The sequence below is a fragment of the Anastrepha ludens genome, chromosome X, assembly GCF_028408465.1.
Source record: "Anastrepha ludens isolate Willacy chromosome X, idAnaLude1.1, whole genome shotgun sequence".
NCBI classification, from domain to species: domain Eukaryota; kingdom Metazoa; phylum Arthropoda; class Insecta; order Diptera; family Tephritidae; genus Anastrepha; species Anastrepha ludens.
Genome location: NC_071503.1, coordinates 69845633 through 69868643, shown reverse-complemented (window position 1 = coordinate 69868643; position 23011 = coordinate 69845633). Strand labels below are relative to the sequence as shown.

The window sequence follows — 23011 nt, the reverse complement described above, 5'->3', positions numbered from 1 at the left end:
GGAGCCTTCGACAATGGTGCCTTTGACTCTATGTGCTCTTCTATCAGAAGTCATGGATTGGAAGAAATCATTGTCAGATGGATCCATCCATGGATAAAGAAAGCGATGAAGGAGTCAGGGTTGATGTTAAGAAAGTTTGCCCACAAGGCGGTGTACTCTCTCTCCTACTTCGGTGCTTCGTGGTGGACTCTTTTCTTAATGATATGCAGGAAATTGGACACATCCAAGCATACGCAGACGATGTGGGCGTTTTAATCTCAGGACGATCACTTGCAGGTAGCTCTAAGTAAGATTTAGTATTGGTGCGAATTGCACGGTCTTTCGGTGAATCCTACAAGAAGCACCTTTGTGTTTTTCACTAGGAAACGCAATATGGAAGGCCTGTTACTACCCTCATTGAAAGGGGTAACACTGCAACTATTTTCTGAGGCTAAATATCTAGGAGTAATCCTAGATAGTATACTTACCTCGAAGAAGCACGTCGAGCAGAAGGTCTCTGGAATACTAAAAGTCTTCTGGCAGTGTAAGAGAACCTTTGGCAAGACATGCGGTCTAAGAGCGGCGATAGTACACTGGCTGTGCATCACCCTGATTAGACCCATTATTACATACGCCTCTGTAGTATGGTGGAAAGCCACAATGGTTAATTCCAGAGTGAAACTCCTAAGCAGGCTACAGAGAAGGGTGTGCTTGGTTATCACAGGTGCCATGAGCACGACATCTGGTGATGCCCTTAATGCCATTCTGAACTTGCAACCTCTAGATCTTCAAATTCGAAAGGAAGCAATGAAGGCGGCGTATAGGCTCCAGTTAAACGGAGTCTGGTGAAATGAAGTAAGCACTGGCCACTTTCAGATATACCACCAGTTGTCGGAGCGGTGCACACTGTTCTCGATGCCGGTAGACAATCTGATGCCAGTCGTTAGCTTCGGTAGAAAGTATGATGTTTTGATCCCAGATAGAGATCAATGGTTAAGTCCAGAGAACCTATTAACGGGCTACCAGCACATTTTCTACACCGACGGATCCAAAACCAGTGATGGAAGCGGATCTGAATGGTACTTCGACGAGGACACTAAGTACTCCTGTACCACAGGACAGATGCCACGGTATTCCTTACGGAAGCCTATGCCATCTTGAATGTGGCCTACTGGCTAATTGAAAAAAAGTGGCGGGGCAACAGTATTGGAATTTGTAGTGACAGTCAAGCTGCACTGATAGCCCTTGCTAACCGACGCTGCTCTTCGAAGTTAGTCGGTGAATGTAAGACAAAACTGAACAGTGTTCCAAAACACAACAAAGTTAGTCATATTTGGGTGCCTGGACATTGTGGTATTACATGAAACGAGTTAGCTGATAAATTGGCAAATGAAGGCTCTGCAAGTATGCCACTAGGCCCTGAGCCCATTCTAGGCGTCAATTCGGCATCGATTGAACTATGGATTGACGACTTCATGAGGTCTACCCACAGAGGTCGTTGGTCTCAGTTGAACTCGTGCAGAGTAGCCAAGTGCTTTGTGGAAGAACCAAACAGGAAAACAGCGACCTTTCTCCTAAAACTCAGCAGGAAGGACCTGAGAGTACTGGTGGGTATAATAACAGGGCACAACGTCTGTGGTCAGCATATGGCTACCATGGGGCTCGTAGACAGCCCGATATGTATGTCCTGTCTTGAGAATGACGACACTGCAGAGCATTTTCTCTGTAGCTGTCCTGCATTTTCCAGAATCAGACTTAGGATATTGGGTTGCGATACACTGAGTATGGACAAAGTTCATACTCTTCCTCTTCCGGTTCTCTTAAAATTCATCACTGAATCCAAGACATTTGTGGAAGAGTGACCTAAACTAATTTATCCGTTTTTACCTTCCACCTTTTCATCTTTCCTATTCTTTTCCTACTGATTTCTATCCGGATGTAGTACAATGGTCTACCGACTGAGTGCTTGGACTTGGCCAAACCCCCACAAATCTATTCTAATCTAATCTAAAGTTCCTATGAGCGCTTCCCCCGCCACGACATAAAAATCGCGTTTGGCGACTTCAACGCCAGGGTGGGCAAGGATGGAATTTTTGGTCCATCAGTCGAAAAAATTCAGCCTGCACAACGAAACATCCGGTAACGGACAGAGGCTGATCGACTATACCGGGGCACGAAAAAAATGGTAGTTTGCAGCACCAGGTTCTAGCATAAAAAGATACACCAAGCTACGTGGCTGTCTCCTGATCGAAAAACGCGAAACCAGATCGATCATGTTGTGATAGATGGAAGACACGCTTCTAGTGCATTAGATGTACGTACGATCCGGGGACCCAACATCGACTCGGATCATTACCTTGTTGCAGCCAAACTTCGCACACGCCTTTGTGCTGCAAAAAAGGTGCATCTACCTACGCAAAGAATGTTCAAAAAAGGAAGAGAGACGTATTATCCGACAGAAGAAATGAAAGGCCGAAATACGTGAGTGCGAGGAGCTTGAGATGCTGGCCAACGAGGTGAGAATAGCGATAAAGCGGACTCCCGGCTGAGCTATTCAAACATGTTGGCGAAACCGAACCGCGTTTATTCATGAAGTATTAAAGATATATCCTTATCGTGTCGGTCTACTTGTCGCGGGGATGGGGCTTAAGTAGTGATTTAACCCCATGTTACGGAGATAGATTAACCACGAACTAAGAGGACAGCTCCGTATAATAATTGGGTATCCACCCATCCGCGGAACGGCGGAGTTGGTGACCACCCAAGTACTACGCGGAGATTACCGTACCGAAGACCTGGCAGGAGGGATAAAATGCATTTTATTTTTTTTAATGTGGAGGCTAACGAAGAATATTTCTGCACGAGGTAATTCACTTTTGGGAAATCCTCTCATCGAGCAATCGACGGCTCGGGCATCGGATGTGCAGATCCGAACCCCACACCCCTTATGACCGGAACTGACCCCCAGGGTTCCGGAGGAAGCGCACTACTAGTGGTGAAACATGGCACATTGGCTATGCCAATGGAGATCCGAATAAGTGTAAGCGATACACCATTGTCGAAACGACCCGAAGCAACTAAACAAGATGTGTAGGATGTGCAGATGGTGGACAATCTCTCAGTAGACTCAGATGGATCTCAGGAACCTAAGTAAGGGTAAAAAGACTAAAGTCATTGGAAAGTCGAACGCAGGTGCTGGTCTATCCGCAAGGCAGATTAAACGAAGAAAACAGAGGGCGCAGAAAGCCGAAGCATTAGCTAGGGCAAGTACTCAAGCTCCGTCAACTTCGACACCTGTAATGGAAACAGGAAAGCGTGTCAGAATAGAGGATTTCTCTGTAACGTTGCACTCTTCCGGAAACGACCGGGAAGTTTAGGAAGGCGAAGAAGAGGAAAGTCGAGAGACGGAAGTCGGAAATGCCTGCATCCTCGATCCAATTCAAGGCACACAAACCTTTACCTGACAAGGCAGAGGCTAAGGGACCTCTAATGTCGAAAGACACTCTTCCGACAACATCTGGCGAATCATTCGCGAGAACGGCAGCAAAGGCAATTAAGGTAGAGATACATACCGACAAACAAGAAGGTCTACTGTGCAAAGAGCAACAAAACTATTTTGACAGCTATCTTTGGAAAGCTATCGGTGAGTCCAAAGACACGCCGACTTTCGAGCAAAAATTCCAGCCTGCGAAAACAACAAGTTCATTCTTGTTGAGAGTAGCAAAGAAAGGCTGGTACAAGCGAGTGTCTGGATTCTGGGTCCTTCCTGTAGTTCAGCACAACTCCTCACATGCAACCGTGTTCAAAAGAAAGATCTTGACACGACTCTCTGGAGAGTATACTCGTGCACTAGGCAGAAATCCGCTAAATCTTCGGAGGCGGGTTCCCACCTGGTACTAGATATCGATATTGGGTCTCTCAAGGTTCTTAAGTCGAAGTACGGGTGCCGTCCTCACCTACATCTGGGGCGGATCCAGTTCCGCTTCCAGGATAAGATGGAGGACAAAGCGTAAATATACTCAGTCTCATGACTGAAGTAATATTTACACAGATAAATCTGCAGCATAGCAAAGCGTCTACGGCTCTCTTGAGCCGTAGGCATGCAAAACTGCAAACAAACCCAAACATAATACTTATACAAGAACCATGGGCATGTCACAAGCGTATCTGTGGTCTAGGTGCTATGTCGTGGGGACAAATACTTCATTGTGAAGGGAATGTGAGACCGCGAGCATGTATTATCATGCCGAGGTTGATCGAACACACGATGTTAAAAGAGCTATGCTCCGGAGATATCGTTGCTGCAAAAATAAAGTACTTGAAAAGTGGGAACAGTGTCGAAGCTATCATAGTTTCGGCCTACCTACCCTACGACTCTTTACAGCCACCTCCTTCGAGGGAGCTAAGAGAAGTGGTCAAGTATGCAGAATCGAATAATCTGGGGCTAATAGTGGGCTGTGATGCAAATTCACAGAACATTGTGTGGGGAAGCAGCAAATGCAACCCCAGAGGTCTCAAGTTACTGGATTTTATCCTGTCATCCGATTTGGTCATTCAAAACACTGGTAAAAAACCAACTTTTGTAACCAGAAGGAGACAAGAGGTGATTGATTTAATACTTACCAATAGGTCAGTTGGAAATCAAATCAACCGATGGCGAGTTTTGGAAGAGGACTCTCTTTCTGATCATCGTCTTATCGAATTCCGACTGGGAATTGACACAATATCAATACCTTCCGGTAGGAATCCTCGAAATGTGGACTGGGACAGGTATGGTGAGCTTGTAACAGAGCGATTACCAAACCTGAAAAAACTCAAATCAGCAGAAATTATTGAAGATGCTACTAAGAAATTAGAAGGTACTTTAATCAATTGCTTTGAGGAACTGTGCCCACTCAGGCAAAGCAGACAGGGGAAAGCGGTTCCTTGGTGGAACCCTGAACTGTCGAAGCTTCGTGTACGGTCCAGGAAACTTCTTAATAAGGCCTTAAAGACCACAACAGAAGAGGACTGGGCTAATCATCGACTTACACAGAGAGAATAATATAAGAAAAAAAAGTACGGGAAGCCAAACTTGAATCCTATAGAAATTTCTGCAGTAACGTCGAAGAAATGAGGGAAACAGCGAGACTTTGTAAGGTCCTTCATTTAGACCGCTCAGTAAGGCTGGATTCCATTCGAAAACCTGATGGTTCATACACCATTTCCAAATGGGAAACGTTTAATGCTCTACTCGAAACCCATTTTCCGGGTAGTAGAACTCTCTCTGAAGTTGAGAGTGGCATGAACAATAACGATAGCAACGGTGGAACCTCTAGGTACAGCTGGTGTATTGCTAGTCGGATAGTGACAAGGGAATCGATAAGGTTTTCCTTATCTTCCTTTGAGAACTTTAAGTCCCCTGGACCTGACGGAATATAACCAGCAATGCTTAAAAAAGGAGGAGACAGGCTGATTGAGGCCCTGAAAAGGATCTTCACAGCCTGTCTTGCATTTAGTTATATACCATCCCAATGACGACGCGTAAGAGTAGTATTGCAAAAAGTTTTAGACCAACCAGTTTGACATCGTTCATGTTGAAAAGTCTGGAACGAGTGGTGGAGAAACATATTCGAGTGGGGGTATTGCCGAGAAGTCCACTTAGTAGAAATCAACACGCTTACCAGAGTGGAAAATCATGTGAATCAGCCTTACATGATCTTCTTGGCAAGATTGAGGCCGGGCTAAAAGCTGACGAATACACAATGGGCGTGTTCGTGGGTATTGAGGGGCTTTTGATAATGCCACTTTCGGCTCAATATGCACTTCTGCCTAACGACACGGAGTTGATCAAACCATTGTAAAATAGATATATTCCATGCTCTCTGAGAGGCTGTTAACCGCTGGTGAGAACAGTGACGAACTAATCACCGTCAGGGTCAAGCAAGGATATTCCCAAGGGGTTGGTCTTTCTCCGCTTCTGCGGTGCTTGATCGTAGACTCTCTTCTAGCGGAGATGCAGGAACTCGGTTTTCATGTCCAAGCACATGCGGACGACGTCTGTGCGCTAACATCGGATAAATGCCTAAGAAGGCTTTGCATGAAAGTGCAGAGGATCCTGGACGAAATCGATGACTGGTGCACGAGACAAGGTTTTTCCGTTAATCCGAACAAAACCACCATAGTCTTGTTTACGAGAAAACGGAAATTGGATGGACTTAGGCTTCCAACACTGAAAGGTGTGACACTTGGCCATTCCGTTAAGTTAAATATCTAGGAGTATCTTGGATAAGAAGCTGCCATGGGAGACACACGTTTCACTGAAGGTGAATCGCTCATTAAGGATTTTTCAGCAATGCCGCAGAGCCTTTGGCAAAACCTGGGGTTAAGACCCTGCTGACCTGTGTGGTCCTATTGATATACACATCACTTAGCGATCATCACCTACACCTCTGTGGTCTGGTGGGGCGGTGGTTAAGTCCACAAATTATTCAGGCTGGAAAGAAGTGTACGTTTATGCATTACGGGAGCCATGAGTACAACCTCTGGTGATGCCCTAAATGCTATCAAGCATAGCTCCCCTTGGATCTTAAGATACAACAGGAAGCAATAAAAGCAATGTGTAGACTCCATAAATATGGTTTCTGGCACGAAGACGGAACTTTGGGACACAGAGAAATCTTTAAGTTGCTATCTGAGCAGTATCCACTGTTTTTGGCACCTAAAGACGACCTGTTACCCATAGCTTCATTTGAACAATACAGAATGCATTCAGGGAGGTTTGACGGATATTTTCTTTACCGACGGGTCCAAGAATGAAATAGGGTCTGGAGCCGGATGGTACATAAACGATAGTAATAAGAATCACTACGTTATGGGGAAATGGCAACTGTTTTCCAAACGGAAGTTTTTGCCGTCCTGAAAATAACGGAACGGATAATCGAGAAGAGATGGAGCGGGGAACAGATTGGAGTCTTCAGTGACAGTCATGCTACATTAAAGGCCTTGGAGAACGCGAACCAAACCTCAAAGATTGTTCAAGAATGTAAGAAGCTTAATTCTGTCGCAAGACAAAACAGGCTTGTACTTATATGGTTTCCAGGACACTCCGGTTTTCAAGGAGACGAAATTGCCGATGAATTGGCCAACCGTGGATCAGCGGTTCCCCCAAAAGGGCCAGAGCCGATAATCGGCATCAGTTCCGCAGGAATGATGAATTGGAAGGAAAGACGTTCGGTTGATGGTCGGTATTATAACAGGGCACAACCCATGAGGTGAGCATATGACCACCATTGGAATCATTGAGGACCCAATGTGCCTGCTTGCTTGGAGGAGGCGGATAGCACTGATCACTTTCTCTGTGAGTGTCCTGCCATGGCTAGAGCAAGGCTACGAGTTTTGGGTTCCGATGTCATGAGAATGAGTAATATTCGTTCTCTAAAACTGGAAGATGTTTACAGATTTGCCAAAGAATCTGGAAAATTCTCACAAAACTAACTATCTCTATCTCTGTCTCTATTCTTTCTTATCTCTTTCTCTGATACTTTTCTGCTTCCATCCCTGACTATCTACTCTTTTTCCAGAGCTCTAAAGACAATGGGCTTTTTAGCCTGATGTGTTTTAGGACCGTTTCAAATTTCAAGAAAAGATATATACACATGCCCCACAAAGTCTGCGTTCACCCTACAATAACTTTTTAGTGAATGAAACACACAACCTGATTTTATAATTTTTATAAATTTGTATATATTTATATGTTTATTATATGTTTAAGTTTCAAAAACAAAATTAAATTTCAAGATTCCTCACATAAGTTTTTAGATAACGGTGAATAATGGCTGTATCAAGTAAATAAAGCGACCATAAAGTCTGCGTTCAGTCTTAAAGTCTAAGTCTCCATGCACTACCCCCTCACATGTTTTGAGAGAAATATTACGAATTTTCCAATGAAATTCACATGAGATGTTGATTTCGTGCTTATTTTGCTAAAACTAGCACCAACACTATTCAGTTAATAATAGTTTTTAAGTTATTTGTTGATAAAATTTGTCTTTTACCTTCACCAAAGTTTGATACAATAAGTGCACTTATCACATTTATTTTAATAAATATTCAAACTACATTAACATACACACACGTTTTTAACTCTTTTTATTGATATATACCATAAATTAACAATTTAAATTGCATTTATAACTTGCAAACACTTGACGCGCCAGCTAAATTAACAATAACTGAAAAGCATGGCTGAATGGAGTGCTGCCAGAAGCAAAAAATAAAAAAAAAATAGAATGCGATTGAAAACGAAGCAACATAGGAACATAATTTCCACACACTCTTTTTTGTTAGAATAATGAGGGAATGGGGGTTTACAACCTCTAAGGTGTATATATTGAGTTCATAAATATATATAAATACAATATCGATATGATTTTCGAAATACAGTTCAGCTTCACGTAAAACTCCTATGTGCAGCGGAGACGGTGTTGGACTATTAAGGGTTATTTTTTTGAAATGCGGCCGAAGGCCGCCTACGCAGAACAAGTTTTAGGCAAAAATACTGTGGACAGCATAGACGGTCTAGTATCTAGTATAAAAATCGCGCGATTTTTTATTCCAAATTTTCGCCTGCGGCGCTAGTTTTTTTTTAATAAAATAATTATATATGTATATATATATATATAATATATTCATAATATAGTGAAAATTTCGCGCCTGCGGTGCTATTTTTTTCTTTTTATTTAAATATATGTATGTATATATATATATCATATATTCATAATATAGCGAAAATTTGAAATTAAAAATCGCGCGATTTTTTATTCCAAATTTTCGCCTGCGGCGCTATTTTTTTTTTTTTATATTAAATATTTATGACGTATTTTTGTTTAAAATAAAATATATGTATAAATATATATATATATAAAACAAAAAAAAAATAATTGGCGCGTACACTTCTGTTACACCCAGAAAAATAACATTGGTTAAATGTAACAGTTTCCGTGGTTAATTTTACTACCATGTAAATTGTTGTTGCAAAAATTCTCAGCTAACTGCAAACGTTGGTCAAATTAACAATTTTTTTTCGGTTAGTGCGCGCTCTGTATAATTTGTTGCTGTAATTTTAACAATTTTAGCTTGTTATATTAACTGTTTGAAAAAGTTAAAATTTTCCTTACATTTTGTTGTTGTTTCCTTACCAACAAATATGGTAGAATTAACCAATTCAAAAATTGTTACTTTCTTCACTTACTATTTGTTCAGTAAAATTAACCTACGTAAATCGTATTTTTTTTCTAATGTTATTTTGTTAGTGTGATTTAACTGATCTTATTTGGTTAATTTTACAATAAAATTGTACATTTGAAAAAAAACTAAATCAACCATAAACCTTGGTTAATTATACCAGTACCAATCAGTTAAAATATTTCTCCCTGCAAATGCCTTTTAACAATTTCAATAGGTTATTTTGACAGTGGCAAATTGTTCCACTACTATTCCTTGTGTTAAAGTAACCATTGATACAGCAGTTAAAAAATAAACGATTGCAATAATAGAAGCGGACCATGTTGTTGCTGTTGTTATTGTTTGTAAAGGAACTTCGCCGACGCTCGCTGCAATCAGTTGGTTGAAAACTTTGAGCAAGCCGGTTGAATGTAAATTGTGTGTGCAAGTTATAAAAATGGAAAATAATATTTTGGAATCTGCAGAAAAGGACGGACTGGAATCTTTATTAGACTCTTGGGGATTCAGCTACATTTTACAAACATTAAAAGGTAGGTTTATTAAAAATAACTTTTGTAAATTAACAAAAATGCTGGTGAAACGGCGTCATGCAACCATTCCGTTATTTGGCTTTGGTTGTGTTGTTGCTTTATATTATAAAGTGTGAAAATAAATGCATGGATCGATTTCTGTTTGTAAATGAAATAAACTTATTAAGTAAATGTGTAATATTTTAACAAATCGTAGATGAATCTATAACACTTGAACGGCTAAGATATTTGGAAGAGCAGGACTTGACATACTTATTCCGGGAACGTAAGTTAGGAGAAAAAGTGGAGTTTCGTTTCAAGCTTCAGCAATGGAAAATCGCAAATGTAAGTACAAACATAAAATTTGTATTTTATTCGGTAAACAAAATACAACTTTTCTATTTAAGGGATATTCTGATGTCAAAGCCTGCGATACAATATCTGTAGACACGACTTTCCTGGAAGACGTGGAAAATTCACAATATTTAAACTGCAGTCAATCAACAAGCTCTTCTTCTAAAGTTATTCACGATCCTAATGGGTACCGCGGCTCCATTGTGAGTATATAAATATGCAAATATCTACAGTGAACGTCAAAAGAAATTGTGCATCATAAAATTGCAATATTCACGAAAAATTACTTATTCTAAAACAAGTTCGCAAATTCCTAGTAAAAGTATTCATTCACGAATACAATAAAAAATGTAAATAATAAATAATAATAAATACAATAAATAGTGTAAGTTAAACTTCGAGTATGCAATTTTGTAGCTTGTTAAATTTTGGTATAATAAGGTACTATTACTTAAAAGCCTACTATTACTTAAGCCGCTAAAACAATTACCTGATTTTTGGCAATTCTTTTTTCTAAACCCCAGAATTTTTTTGCATACAAATTTATAAGCTTGATTTCTTCTTAGTATCGTACTATACTAAAATTTAAATTACATTAAATTAAATCTTACTCACTGTAAAGTATTTCAATTTACATTCAAAATTTAGAATATTCAATCGGTATTGGGGAGTCATCCAAATGGATACTATGTCAATCAGACTTCCAAAGAAACTGGAAAACTGAACGACGCAGCACGTAAAATTCTAATAGATTCTATAGTAACTTGGCACTTGAGACATAAAATAAAACTTGGAAGAAAAGAATTTGAGCACATTTCTATTAAAATTGAAGAAACATTTAATGATGACAAGGTTTGTATTTTATTTAAAACGATATTTTGATATTTTTATTTGGATATTTTCTACATAGGCAATTTATTTTAATTTAATTGGATCGCGGCCCTCAGGAAGATTGTATGACAAATATTATAATACTGCAAAACGTTTAAAGAGAACGGGTGAATTTGTTTATGAAAAAAGCAATATAGGTGGTGAATCTCCAAAAGCCGATATTTCTAACTGTGGAGAAGAAACAGGTATACTGAAGCCGAATTTTTCTACGTCTTATGTGTACCATTATAAACATTTTGATTTATTCCTTAGAAATTGTAAAGGCTCAAGATTGGCTAAAAATTTTTACGGTGCCGTGGAATGACGTGCAGAAAAATGGTCAAAGTGTTTTAAAAAACGAAGACAAGAAATTCTAAACACAAACGGTACACAAAACAGAATTTTTGAAGTCTTACAAAATTGGAAGCTCTTTTCACATTCATTGGGGTATAACCCGGTAAGTAAAGTGCTTATGATAATTATAAATAGGGCAACTCCTACAAAAATTTGAATGTTTTCCAAATTTTACGAATTACCATAGTACAATATATAGTAACAGTATCAATCTATTTTTAGATTCAAATCGATTTTAGTTATTTGCATCCACATTCCACATCCATCGTCGATAAATGGAAGACCTTTAATCTCAAAATTATCCCACTGCTAAAAACAAAGTTGACGGATCCGGCGCACTTGCAACAATTGGAAACAATAAAATCACAAGAAAAAGGTTTGTCAAGGCATTTACTCAAACATATATTTATTTATATTTACATATCTTTACTATTTCTAAACATATACATAGGTTCAGAACAGATCATTGCACTACTGCTTCATGTTTTGCTGCGTCCAACAATAAAACGAAAAGCAAATACCGCAAGAAAGATTTACCGGTCTACTATCAAAGATTCGCAGATGTCGTTTATTCTTCATGTTGTTACGGCAAATGATGTTGAAAACTGTTTAAACAAGCTGAAGACTTCCCTTTATGATCGCGGTGAGACCTTACAACCAATAATTATTGCAGTTGGCTATAATTTATGTGACGCTAAATTTTATGTTTACTTTGATGAAATCAAATATGAGATGCCCTGTTTTTTGAGTGCGTTTGATACTTGCTTTAAGACATTTCATGTCCTTCATTTAAAATACCCCAGTGATAGCTTAGAATTTTGGTTGTTTGTTCAAAAGTATTTTTATTCGATAAATTTAGAAGGCGACAAAGCATCCCCAAATGTACTGTGTTTAATTAACGATCTTAAATAATATGTTAAGAAAACTTTGTCAATAAGCGTACATATATGTATGTATAATAATTCAATATGGTATCGTGCTTTTTGTGTGAACAAGTTTTTCAAAATGTGAATTTTCTTGCAATCCACTTTAAAGTTTTACATAATTTGACATCTTCAAGCACCTTCTTTTGTGTACATTGCAGTCACCATTTTCAGGGGTCATTTAAAAAACATTTTAAAAACATAGGGGTTTTAAAAACATTCGATCATTTTTTAAAAGATGTTTTGTGCAAAACGAATAATGCAAACGCCATATAATTTTTGTTAAGACTGTTATGGATAATTAAAAATATGGTTTAAAAGCTTTTACTATGCTACATATTGTTTTTACAAATTAAGTATGTTTAGTTTTCCTGAAAAAAAAATTTAATGTACTTTTTTTTATATAAAGGTATCTGAGAGAGATTACTGAATAATTATAATTTAGTTATAAAACTGAAAACTTGTGATTAAAACTACATTAAAAAAGCTCGAAGAGATTTGTATAAGGTTCTGATTTAACCTTTTTTTTAATTGTACGTACACTTATATATTTATGTTTAAAACGTTAACTTAAAGACTGTTAGGGATAACTTAAAAAAAATCTCCAACATTGTTACTTTTTGTGAATTATTTTTACTACAATCCATTTAAAAAAAACAAAATAAATTTTCCTGAATAAAATACAAATACTGTTTTTACCTTTACAGCGTTGATGTTTAAATCAAAACGATATAGAGTAGAAATGTAACTATAAAGATTCTAATTGTATAATAACTATTCTAAAAAAATTTTATTGTATCTATAATTGTGGTAATACTAAACAATTAATATTGTTATCACACAATTTATATTGTAGGATTACAGTATAAATAGTACTTTGACAATTTTAATTGTTTATGTACCACAACTTCAGTAACAATACAATTTTTTATAGTAATGTAACAGTAAAAATAGTTAATTCTACAATTTTTGTGGTTATATTACAATTTTTACATTAGTTTTTACCAACTTTTGTGGTTAGGTGGGCATTACTATTAATATAAGTTAATTTTACCAATTTTTATAGGTTGGAGCCATACGAACCTACTTTTGTGGTTAAGTTAACCAATTTCACATTGTTAAATTTCAACCATTTTTTTTGGTAAAATTAACAATTTTTAACCACAACTTCAGTAAGGGTTGCTAACTATTTTCTATTGGTTGGTTTCACCCATAGTTATAGGTTGGAGCCGTTTTAACATAGTTTTTCGGTTAGTTTTACCAATAAAATTGTTTGAGTGTAGGTGATTGGCCGAGCTCCTCCTCCTATTTGTGGTGTGCGTGTTGATGTTGTTCCACAAATGGAGGGACCTACAGTTTCAAGCCGACTCCGAACGGCATATATGTATATATATTTTTTTTTATTCCGTTGTGTAGTTTAGGCGGTATTGAGTAACAGAGTACAGACATTCGCATTTATATATATTTATATATATATATTAAAAATTCAAAATGGCGGATCCAATATGGCGGACGGATTTTTGAAAAAATTCATGAATTCGCATGAAACTCGTTACTCAAGGGTTTTTTAGTCGATGATTACGAATCTTTTGTTAGTTTCAAAAAATTTAAGAAGGCGGATCCAATATGGATAGCTAAGGTCCAGACAGTTAAGGCAAGACTAGTTTTGGTCCAACCAGCAAGGGTAAGACAAAATCATTTTCCTGACAGTTAAGGCAAGAATATTTTTGTTCCAACCGGTAAAGGTAAGGCAAGATCATAGTATATTAAAAATTTCTCGAAAGCAAACAAGTCAATAGACTTGTTCGACATATGACATAGATATGATGAATTGTATATTAGTATGGTATGTGGGGGTTAGGGCATAATGGTATATAAATAATTCTTTATATATCCGTGAAAATTAATTATGTAGGTAGAAAGAAAAAACTATTTTTAAAAATAAGATAACCAAAATTAGCGATGGTTATCTTATTATTCAACTGCTGAGTGATAATATCTTATTGACATATATTTTTAAAAATGCTTATTTCAAGTAAAACCGGAGGTAAGACATTATAAAAACTCGCAAATTATATTGTTTTATAATATAAATTTAACAGTAGCATTGTTAATTGGTTCCACTGATTTTCCATCACTTGTCATTTTTACATGAATTTATCAAAGAATTGCCTGGGTTTCAATGAAAATAACGAACTAAACCTCAAAAAACTCGTCAAATTCTTAACTTCAGCTAAAAAAAAAAATTCAGGATGAATTGTTATAAATAAATTTTTTATTTAAATTAATTAAAAACCGATAGTTTCAACTTAATCAAGAAGATATTTATGAAGTTATTAAGCAAAGATTCAAAAGTGTTATGTTTATGAAAAATCACCTTTACAGCCATATGGTAGCGATCAAAAAGTAAAACAAGGGATATGTCACGACACACCAAAAATGTTATGATTGGAACTGTTTCCAAATCTATTAGGTATCAAAAAAACAAACCAACTTCAATTAATTTGTAAAAAAAAATGTAAAATTGTCAATTGTCAATTGTCAATTGTATCTAAACAGCTATAATTTTTATTGTGGATTTTTAATGTCACAAAATCCTTCAAGACACAAATTCAATGTAAATTAAAAATATTTTTGACAAATCATTCGCCATATTGGATCCGCCATTTTGAAATTTGGAAATCTAACACCAGATTTGTAATCAGCGACCCAAAAAACCCCCGAGTAGCGAGTTTCACGCGAACTCATGAGTTTTTTCAAAAATCCGTCCGCCATATTGGATCCGCCATTTTGAATTTTTAAATTTTTCATTTTGTATTTTAAAGTAAACTTTATTAGCTAAATTTTGAGACCTCGTACAACTCTTTCCGTTGAAATGAATTTTTTTGGCATAGGTTATTAGAATGAATTTAATGAATTTTGATTACATTTTTAGCCATATTAAATGAGCCAACTTGAATTTCGTTTTTGGCCACTTTGCATTGAAAAGAAGATAAAAAGAGCTAAATTTTAAGCCCTATTAGAACTCTCTAGGTCAAAAACATTTTTGGATGGATAGGGGTCTCCCGTTGAGAAAGAATACCCCATATATATTTCATGCACGGAGATTCGACTCTACGTACTTCCGAATGGTACTCACGCACCAACCCAATCAGCTATGGCGGCTGCCAATAAGGAATAGATTTCAAAATTGTATTAATGCTTCAACTGCTAGCAGAGCCTTAACACATAAACAGTCAAAAAAGCATTGCGTTCAAAAATGACCTTTAGCAACAAGCCTCTAGAACTTTGGGAAAGGTTATTTTTTCGGATGAAAGCAACTTTTGCATTTTTTGTATCGAAGGAAATAACATTTCTTGGAGGAAAGAGGCTACAACGAGGCTAATATGAATTGTTGAAACTTCGTGGGTACCCTACAAGCTATTAGAAACGTGCATGTGTAGTTTTGAGAGTTTTTTGAATATTTTAAAATATGTGTCGTCTTTTGAATTTCATTTTTAAATTTCAAAGAAAAACTATTATTTATTTTTTAAAGGATATGATCTAAAGACAAATTGTTCACTTTATTTAATAAATTTAAAAGTTAAAAATAATACAAAATGTATGTCAATAACTGAAACCTTTTTCCATGTTACTTTTTCAACTAGCCTCAGAGGAACGTATACTGCTGACACCAAGTGTATATAGCATTTTTCAACAAGAACAAACATATTCTGACCATATTCAGCACCAAGAGCACATTTCGAATGATATACATCGCATAATCCGACCGTTTCAGGTGAAGATACAATAACAGCGAAACGAGCAAACATTGTGAAGATGTGATACCCGATTCGTTGAAGAGCCAACGTAGTCGTGCGTTTCTTCCGTTTTCGATTTATTTTATTTTGTGTCAAAGAGAAAATATAGAAGAGAAAGAGATTTGATATCGAACAAATTGGCACGTACTACTGCAGAAAATACTATCATTGCACCACCCAAGAGTTTTGGCCTCTAGTATAAAAATATATGTTCATTACCATACAAACAAGATCTGGGCAGTTTCGTTGCAATAAATGTTTACATGATAACGACATAGTCGCTTTATCAAAAACTTGGTTCAATAAGCATATCGTGATCATAATATAAATACGCCACATTAAAATATTTAAACTCTTTGTCTGAGTGTACCGTTCTCCCGATTTCAGTGAAACATGCACCGACTTCAAGAAAATTACTTTCTTTAGTGAAGAAATAAATGCTAACCACTATATACTTATCAGGTCAGTCAATAAGATCATGCGTTTTTTAAAGGTGGTTTTAAAATTAATAAAAAATATGCTTAAAGTATTTATTAATCAATAATATATTTTCCTTCATTATGTGCAATGTCTTCACAACGTTTAGGCAAATTTTCAATTCCCTGCTCAAAAAATTGTATGTCCTTGGAGCCAAAATACGCTTCGATATCCCTTTGTATAGCTTCTTTTGAGAAGTAGTTCTTATTACTCATATGGGATTTAAGTCCACGGAAAAGGTGATAATCACAAGGTGCAAAATCCGGAGAGTATGGTGGATGCAGCAGTAGCTCCCATCCGATCTCGTTCAGCTTGCCTAATGTTTGCCTTGCGGTATAAGGTCTTGCGTTATCGTGGTGAAACAAAACTTTGCGTCTATTCACTAAAGACGGTCGATTTTTGTTAAGTGCCTCATTCAGGTTTTATAGCTGATGGGAATAATAATCAGCAGTTATCGTCTGGTTTGGTTCCAGAAGTTCATAATAAACAATACCGGTCATATCCCACCAAATAGATAGGAGAATCTTCTTGGGGTGAAGGCCATCTCTAGGGGCCGGTTCTGGTGTTTAATCTTTATCTAACCATTCGCGTTTCCGAACAGAATTATTGTAAAAGACCCATTTTTCATCACCAGTAACGATACGGTTCAAAAAACTTTCATTTTCAAGCCGTTGCAGCACATTCACTCTCTGCTGAAGGTTGGCGGCTGAACCCATTTTCCCAGCTTTGAAACCTTTCCCCAAGTGAACCAGGTGCCTGTTAACTGTTCCATGCGATGAATTTAACCTCTGAGCTATCATATCGACTGTCAAATTTGGTTCAGCTTCCACGAGTTCGAGCAAGGCGTCGGAGTTAAACACTTCAGGACGGGGCATCCTCCACGTCGCAGTTAACACTTCGGAATTTTGAAAACCACTTTTGCGCTGTCCTTACACTCACGGTATCCTCTGAGTGGACAGTGTTTATTTCTGCAGCAGCAGTTGTTGCATTTTTACCACTTTTATAAAAAAAATACAAAATATGCCTCTTATACGCGTTCGAAGAATTCATTTTATTTTTTAACAACACGTGCATCTATCCGCGATTAAAATCACTTGTTGAATGCACAATATGTATATCAAAGAAAATATAAATACTTCCGTTATATTCCGCGAATAATTTTTTGTATGCAAAAATCGTTAAAAAGTGAAATTATGGGTAAAATACGTACGAACTTATGGACTGACCTGATGCTAAAGGTGAGTGAACCAAGTGAGAAAGCGAAGCATCCCAGGAAAGCTGGTTGTGCGCTGGGCTTGGGACCCGCCACTTAAAAATCCCCCCAATGAAAATATGTAGAAAGTCTCGGACGAGAACTTCCTACACTGATGACGATTTTTGCACAGGAAGTAAGGACTACGATTTGAGGGCATGCACCTGGAAAATCCGGTCTCTTGATGGGAAAGGTGCCTCTGCCCGGCTGGTTGATGTCCTCGTGAGAGTAAAGGCTGACATCACTGCCATTCAAGAGATGCGATGGACGGGCTAAGGCAAGAAAACCATAGGACCTTGCGACATCTACTATAGCTATTATGTGGAGGAGCGCAAATTCGGTGTCGGAGTGGTTGTGTGAGAGAGACTTCTCCGCCAAGTACTGTCGTTCATTCCGGTAGATGAGCGTCTCGTAATAATGCGCATCAAAGCGCGATTTTTTAACATCTCGCTCGTTTGCGCCCACACCCCGACGGACAAAGGCCGATGCCACCAAAGATTCCTTCTATGAGCGCTTGGAACGTTCCTATGAGCGCTGCCCCCTCCACGACATAAAAATCGTAATCTGATGGTAATCTAATGGTAATCCGCAGCACCAGATTTCAGCATAAGAAAATGCACCAAATAACGTGGCTGTCTCCTGATCGAAAAACGCGAAACCAGTTCGATCATGTTGTGATGGATGGAAGACACGCTTCTAGTGACTTAGAAGTACGTACGATCCGAGGACCCAACATCGACTCGGACCATTAGCTGGTTGCGCTACTACGCACACGCCTCTGTGCAGCAAAATACGTACATCTCCCCTCCCCTCAAAGAGTACTGTCCAACAAACCAGCATGTACGAGGAATGAAGCAACATTTCTCGTTCTCTAGCCGCCGAAGAAGAAATCGGATTCCGGCGAGCCCGAAATAATAGTCGGTACGACGAGGAATGTCATGCTGCCGCAGAAATAAAAGATGCTGCCTATAGAGCCACGCTGCGAGCAGGCGCAACGCGAGCCATATGGGATCGCTACCGAGAGCTAAGAAAGGAAGAGGGAGGTATTATCCGAGAGAAGAAACGAGAGGCCGAAATACGTGAGTGGCGAGGAACTTGAGATGCTGGCCCATAGAAACAACGCCCGAAAATTCTACCAGAAAGTTCGCCGGATTACAGAAGGATTTAAGACCGGGGCGCTTTCCGGTACGAGCAAATACGGCGATCTGGAGACTGACATCAAGAGCATACTAAAATTATGAAGGGAAGACTTCTCGAACATGTTAAATAGTGACAGCTGCACGTATCACAGAGAATGTGAAGATCCTGAACCAAAATCGTTGACGACGAAACTGTCGTTCCCCTACCCGACCATGACGAGGTGCGAATAGCGATAATTCGGCTAAAGAACAACAAAGCCGCGGGCGCCGACGGACTGCCGACTGAGCTATTGAAACATGGCGGCGAGGAGCTGGTAAGGTGCATGCATCAGCTGCTATGCAGAATATGTTCAGATGAAAGCATGCCTGCCGATTGGAATTCAAAAGTGTTCTACTCATCAGAATTGGGAAGTACCTCTTCGAGCCTTTTGATACCAAACGAGGTTTCAGACAGGGTGACTCGCTGTCATGAGACTTCTTTAACCTGATGTTGGAAAGGATCTTACGAGCCGCAGAACTTAATTGCTCAGGCGCAATATTATATAAGAGCCACCGAATGGGTCTAGTGGTGAACGAGGACAAAACGAAGTACGTCCAGTCATCAAACAAACAGTCGGCTTACTCGCGTATCGGAACCCACGTCACTGTTGACAGTTAAGATTTCGAAGTTGTAAAAGACTTCGTTTATTTAAGAACGAGCATTAACACCGATAACAATGTCAGCCTTGAACTCCAACGTAGAATATCTCTTGCCTAAAAGTGCTACTTTGGAAGATTCTGCGGAAGATTTTTGGACCTTTGCACGTTGGAAACGGCGAATATCGCAGGCGATGGAACAATGAGCTGTATGAGCTTTACGACGACATAGGCATAGCGCAGCGAATAAAGATCCAGTGGCTACGCTGGCTGGGTCATGTCGTCCGAATAGATAGAAACGCTCCGGCTCTGAAAGTATTCAATACGGTACCAGCTGGTTTTAGCAGAGGAAGAGGAAGGCCTCCTCTTCGTTGGAAAGATCAGGTGGAGAAGGACTTGCCTTCAGTTGTTTTGTCCAACTGGCGCCGGTTAGCACGAGAAAGAAACGACTGGTGCGCTTTGTTAAACTCGGCTAAAATAGCGTAAGCGGTTATCGCGATAATTAAAAAGGAGAAGACTTAAGGTGAAACACCACCGATTTAATCAGTTGATTTGTTGCCTGACAACGCCAGGCCACACGTTGCGAAGTCGGTCCAGAAATATTTAGAGCGACTGAATTGGAAAATCTAGCCCTACCCGCCGTATTCCCCAGACATTGCACCTGCGGATTGCCATCTGCTCTCTTATTGGAGAGCGGTTCCCTTCTTTCGAGAGCCTCGCAAACTGGCTCAACGAATGGATCACCTCAAAAGAATTCGAATTTTTCGTCAGTGGAGTAAGCTTCCAATGGCACATACTTCATATAATATCATGTATTATTTAATTGTTTAAATAATTCGTGTTTTTGGCTAAGAAAGGACGGAAACTTTTTCGCGTAACCAATATAATAAAAGAAATCCTGAACAGTTACCTTTCTGTGAAAAAACCCGAGCGTCAAGTAATTAAGAAGTTGATAATTTACACAAGAGTAAAGAAAATTTACGCGAAAAGCAAGTTAAAACAGTTAAACTTCGACCAGACCCCTTACGAGTAATTTAAAGAAAATTAAAAAATTGTGTGCCTAGAGAAAGTGAGGAATCAGCTGGCTCATGGTGAAAAGAATTACAAAAAAAACAACGCAGTATTAACTGATGTTACTTCGTTGCCATGTGAATATATACATTTATTCAAGATTTTCTAAACGTGATCCCCCTCGGCAATCAATGATGAACCTTCGATTGTATTTCTGCCATGTAAAAACTTTTTATAAGAATCACTTGTCATTCCGAGCCGGCATACAACTGTAGGTCACTCCACTTGTACAACAACATCACATGCACACTATTCAACTATTTAGAAATTCTTTGAATACACTTTCAAGAATAAGTTATGTTATGTAGTTAAATGCATAATTTACTTAAATCAGCATGGATATTTCAAAGATTGACTTGTCACGTAGACTTTTTCCGGCTATTAGTTCAATTGTATTAATAAGCTAAGCTATAACATAGAATATTAAGTGAAAAACTAGCTTGTTTGGGATTGGTTATGTTTTTGTCCATTTTATTCTGTTCATCAAATATATCAGTAGCTTTTTTGATTTTACTCAATGCTGTTGATTTAAAGATTTTCTCTGCAATCAAAAACGCGCAGGATTAGTCTTCAAAATGACTTAAAAACGTTTCATATGTGATGTCTGAAGACATGCCCTGAATTGAACATCAGTAACTGCTTCCAAGTGACCTACCCGAAGATATTTAACATTCTTCCTATCAGCTGCTGTATGTCTTATAATGCTCTTCAGTGTGTTAGCGAGATTAGTCGGAGAAGTATTTGATGAACAATTTTATTTTAATAAGCTTTTAATTAAATATATAACGCCAAAGCCATATTCTATACTACACTTTGTTAGACGGAATGCAATATACATATCTGATCTATGTATATACATTCAATTTGCTTCCTATCTCATTTATTCGGTTATATCTCGAATATGCGGTTTTTATTCGGATATCTTATAACCTGCTTGCCAATAATCAGATTGAGCATGTTACACAATTTTTTCTCAAATTTCTTTAAACTTTGAATACTTATACTTCCATATCTTAAGTCTATAGGAAGTCGGAGATTGGTACTACGCCAAACATTTACTTATATACTCATCAATGGAGTAACATATTGTCCCAACTTGTTTTACAACTCTCTCTCTTTGAAAGTTTCTGTGGGGACGATGATGGAACAAAATATGCTAATAATGCTCCAGTTTTTCATGTCTATCTGGATTTTTAGTATTTTAAATAGCCTTTTACTTGAAAGGATGAATTTTTTTAATCTTTTCAAATCTTTTCAATTCGTTTAATTAGATTTTGGAAATAGAGGGTGTATGCGTCAATTACATACGAGGTAACATGTAGGTATATAAATGAGCTATTATGGAAACTTTTTAAACTCTTTAAACTCGTGACAAAAAAACTTAAGGCAACGTATCGCTTTCTACTAGTCAAATGTTAAATTACTGTGTTTTTTTAATACAACACAGGGTCCGGCACTCGAAGTCTAACCAATTAAAACGGCCATAAATTTAGTTTGGAAAATTACTTTTATTCAATTCAAAGTAAAAACTGTGTGAAAATAATACAAAATTAAGAATCAATTTACTTTTTCTCGATATGATCACCTTTTGCCGTGTATATGGCCTTGAGATGGTACAGAAACAAATCGCAAGCTGCCCGAATGTGACTTGCAGGTATTTTGATCCACTCGCGGACAATGACTTTTTTCAACGCCTCGAGACTGGTGAATCTTTTAGTTCGGACCTTGCTCTCCAAAAAGGCCATCGGATTCGCGTCTGGTGAATTTGAGAGCCGTTGTGTGGACCTTATGAATTATGAAATTGATTAAAATATTGCACGAGTGTTTGCAGCATAAATTCTATACCGCTATTATTCATGTTACTTGTTCCACATTTGGGTTGGTTTTTAGGACGTTTGCATATCACTGAATTTGTAGTTGTGCTATTGATGGTTGGCGACTAAAAGTATTTACATTTGTTGCTGTAGTGGGTGGAAAAGGTCTTCTATTTGGCAGTAATTATTTTTGTTTTATCGATAAATATACAGGACACCCCCCATAATTAGCTGTATGACTTTCACCACAATTACTAAATTTTTTACACTTGCATCTTGTTTTGGTTCGCTACACATGGATGTGGAATGTAAGTCACCGCATATCACACAAACGCTTGGTGAAGTTCAATAACTACGAGTATGGTCAAATTCCTGCCAGGTTGCACATTGTACTTCCTAAAATTTGCTTCTTCATAAATCTGGAGTTTGGTCTAATGTATGCTGCCTTTCATAACAGAGACAACATGAAAATTGTTTCCACCTAACACCTTTGTTAAATTGTTTACAAGTGTATTTGAATTTTTCTGCTATCAAAGCTAGTTTTACGAACGCGCACTGTCTGCAGAGAACGTCGAACACTCATTGGTTTGCACTTTAAGTTTACTTTT

At 37.9% G+C, this 23011-nt stretch overlaps 2 protein-coding genes across 3 annotated transcripts in view; one reads left to right on the top strand and one right to left on the bottom strand.

Annotated features, from left to right (window-relative positions):
* LOC128870433 (calcium/calmodulin-dependent protein kinase type II alpha chain) overlaps positions 1-23011 on the bottom strand; it is a 341402-nt gene that overhangs the window by 52351 nt on the left and 266040 nt on the right. The gene's annotated exons all lie outside the window — the stretch shown is intronic.
* Positions 9490-10363, top strand: LOC128870437 (uncharacterized). Its single transcript, XM_054113067.1, has 3 exons — positions 9490-9734; positions 9931-10058; positions 10121-10363. The coding sequence occupies exons 1-3, from the start codon at positions 9641-9643 to the stop codon at positions 10280-10282; spliced, it is 384 nt and encodes a 127-aa protein (XP_053969042.1). The 5' UTR covers positions 9490-9640; the 3' UTR covers positions 10283-10363.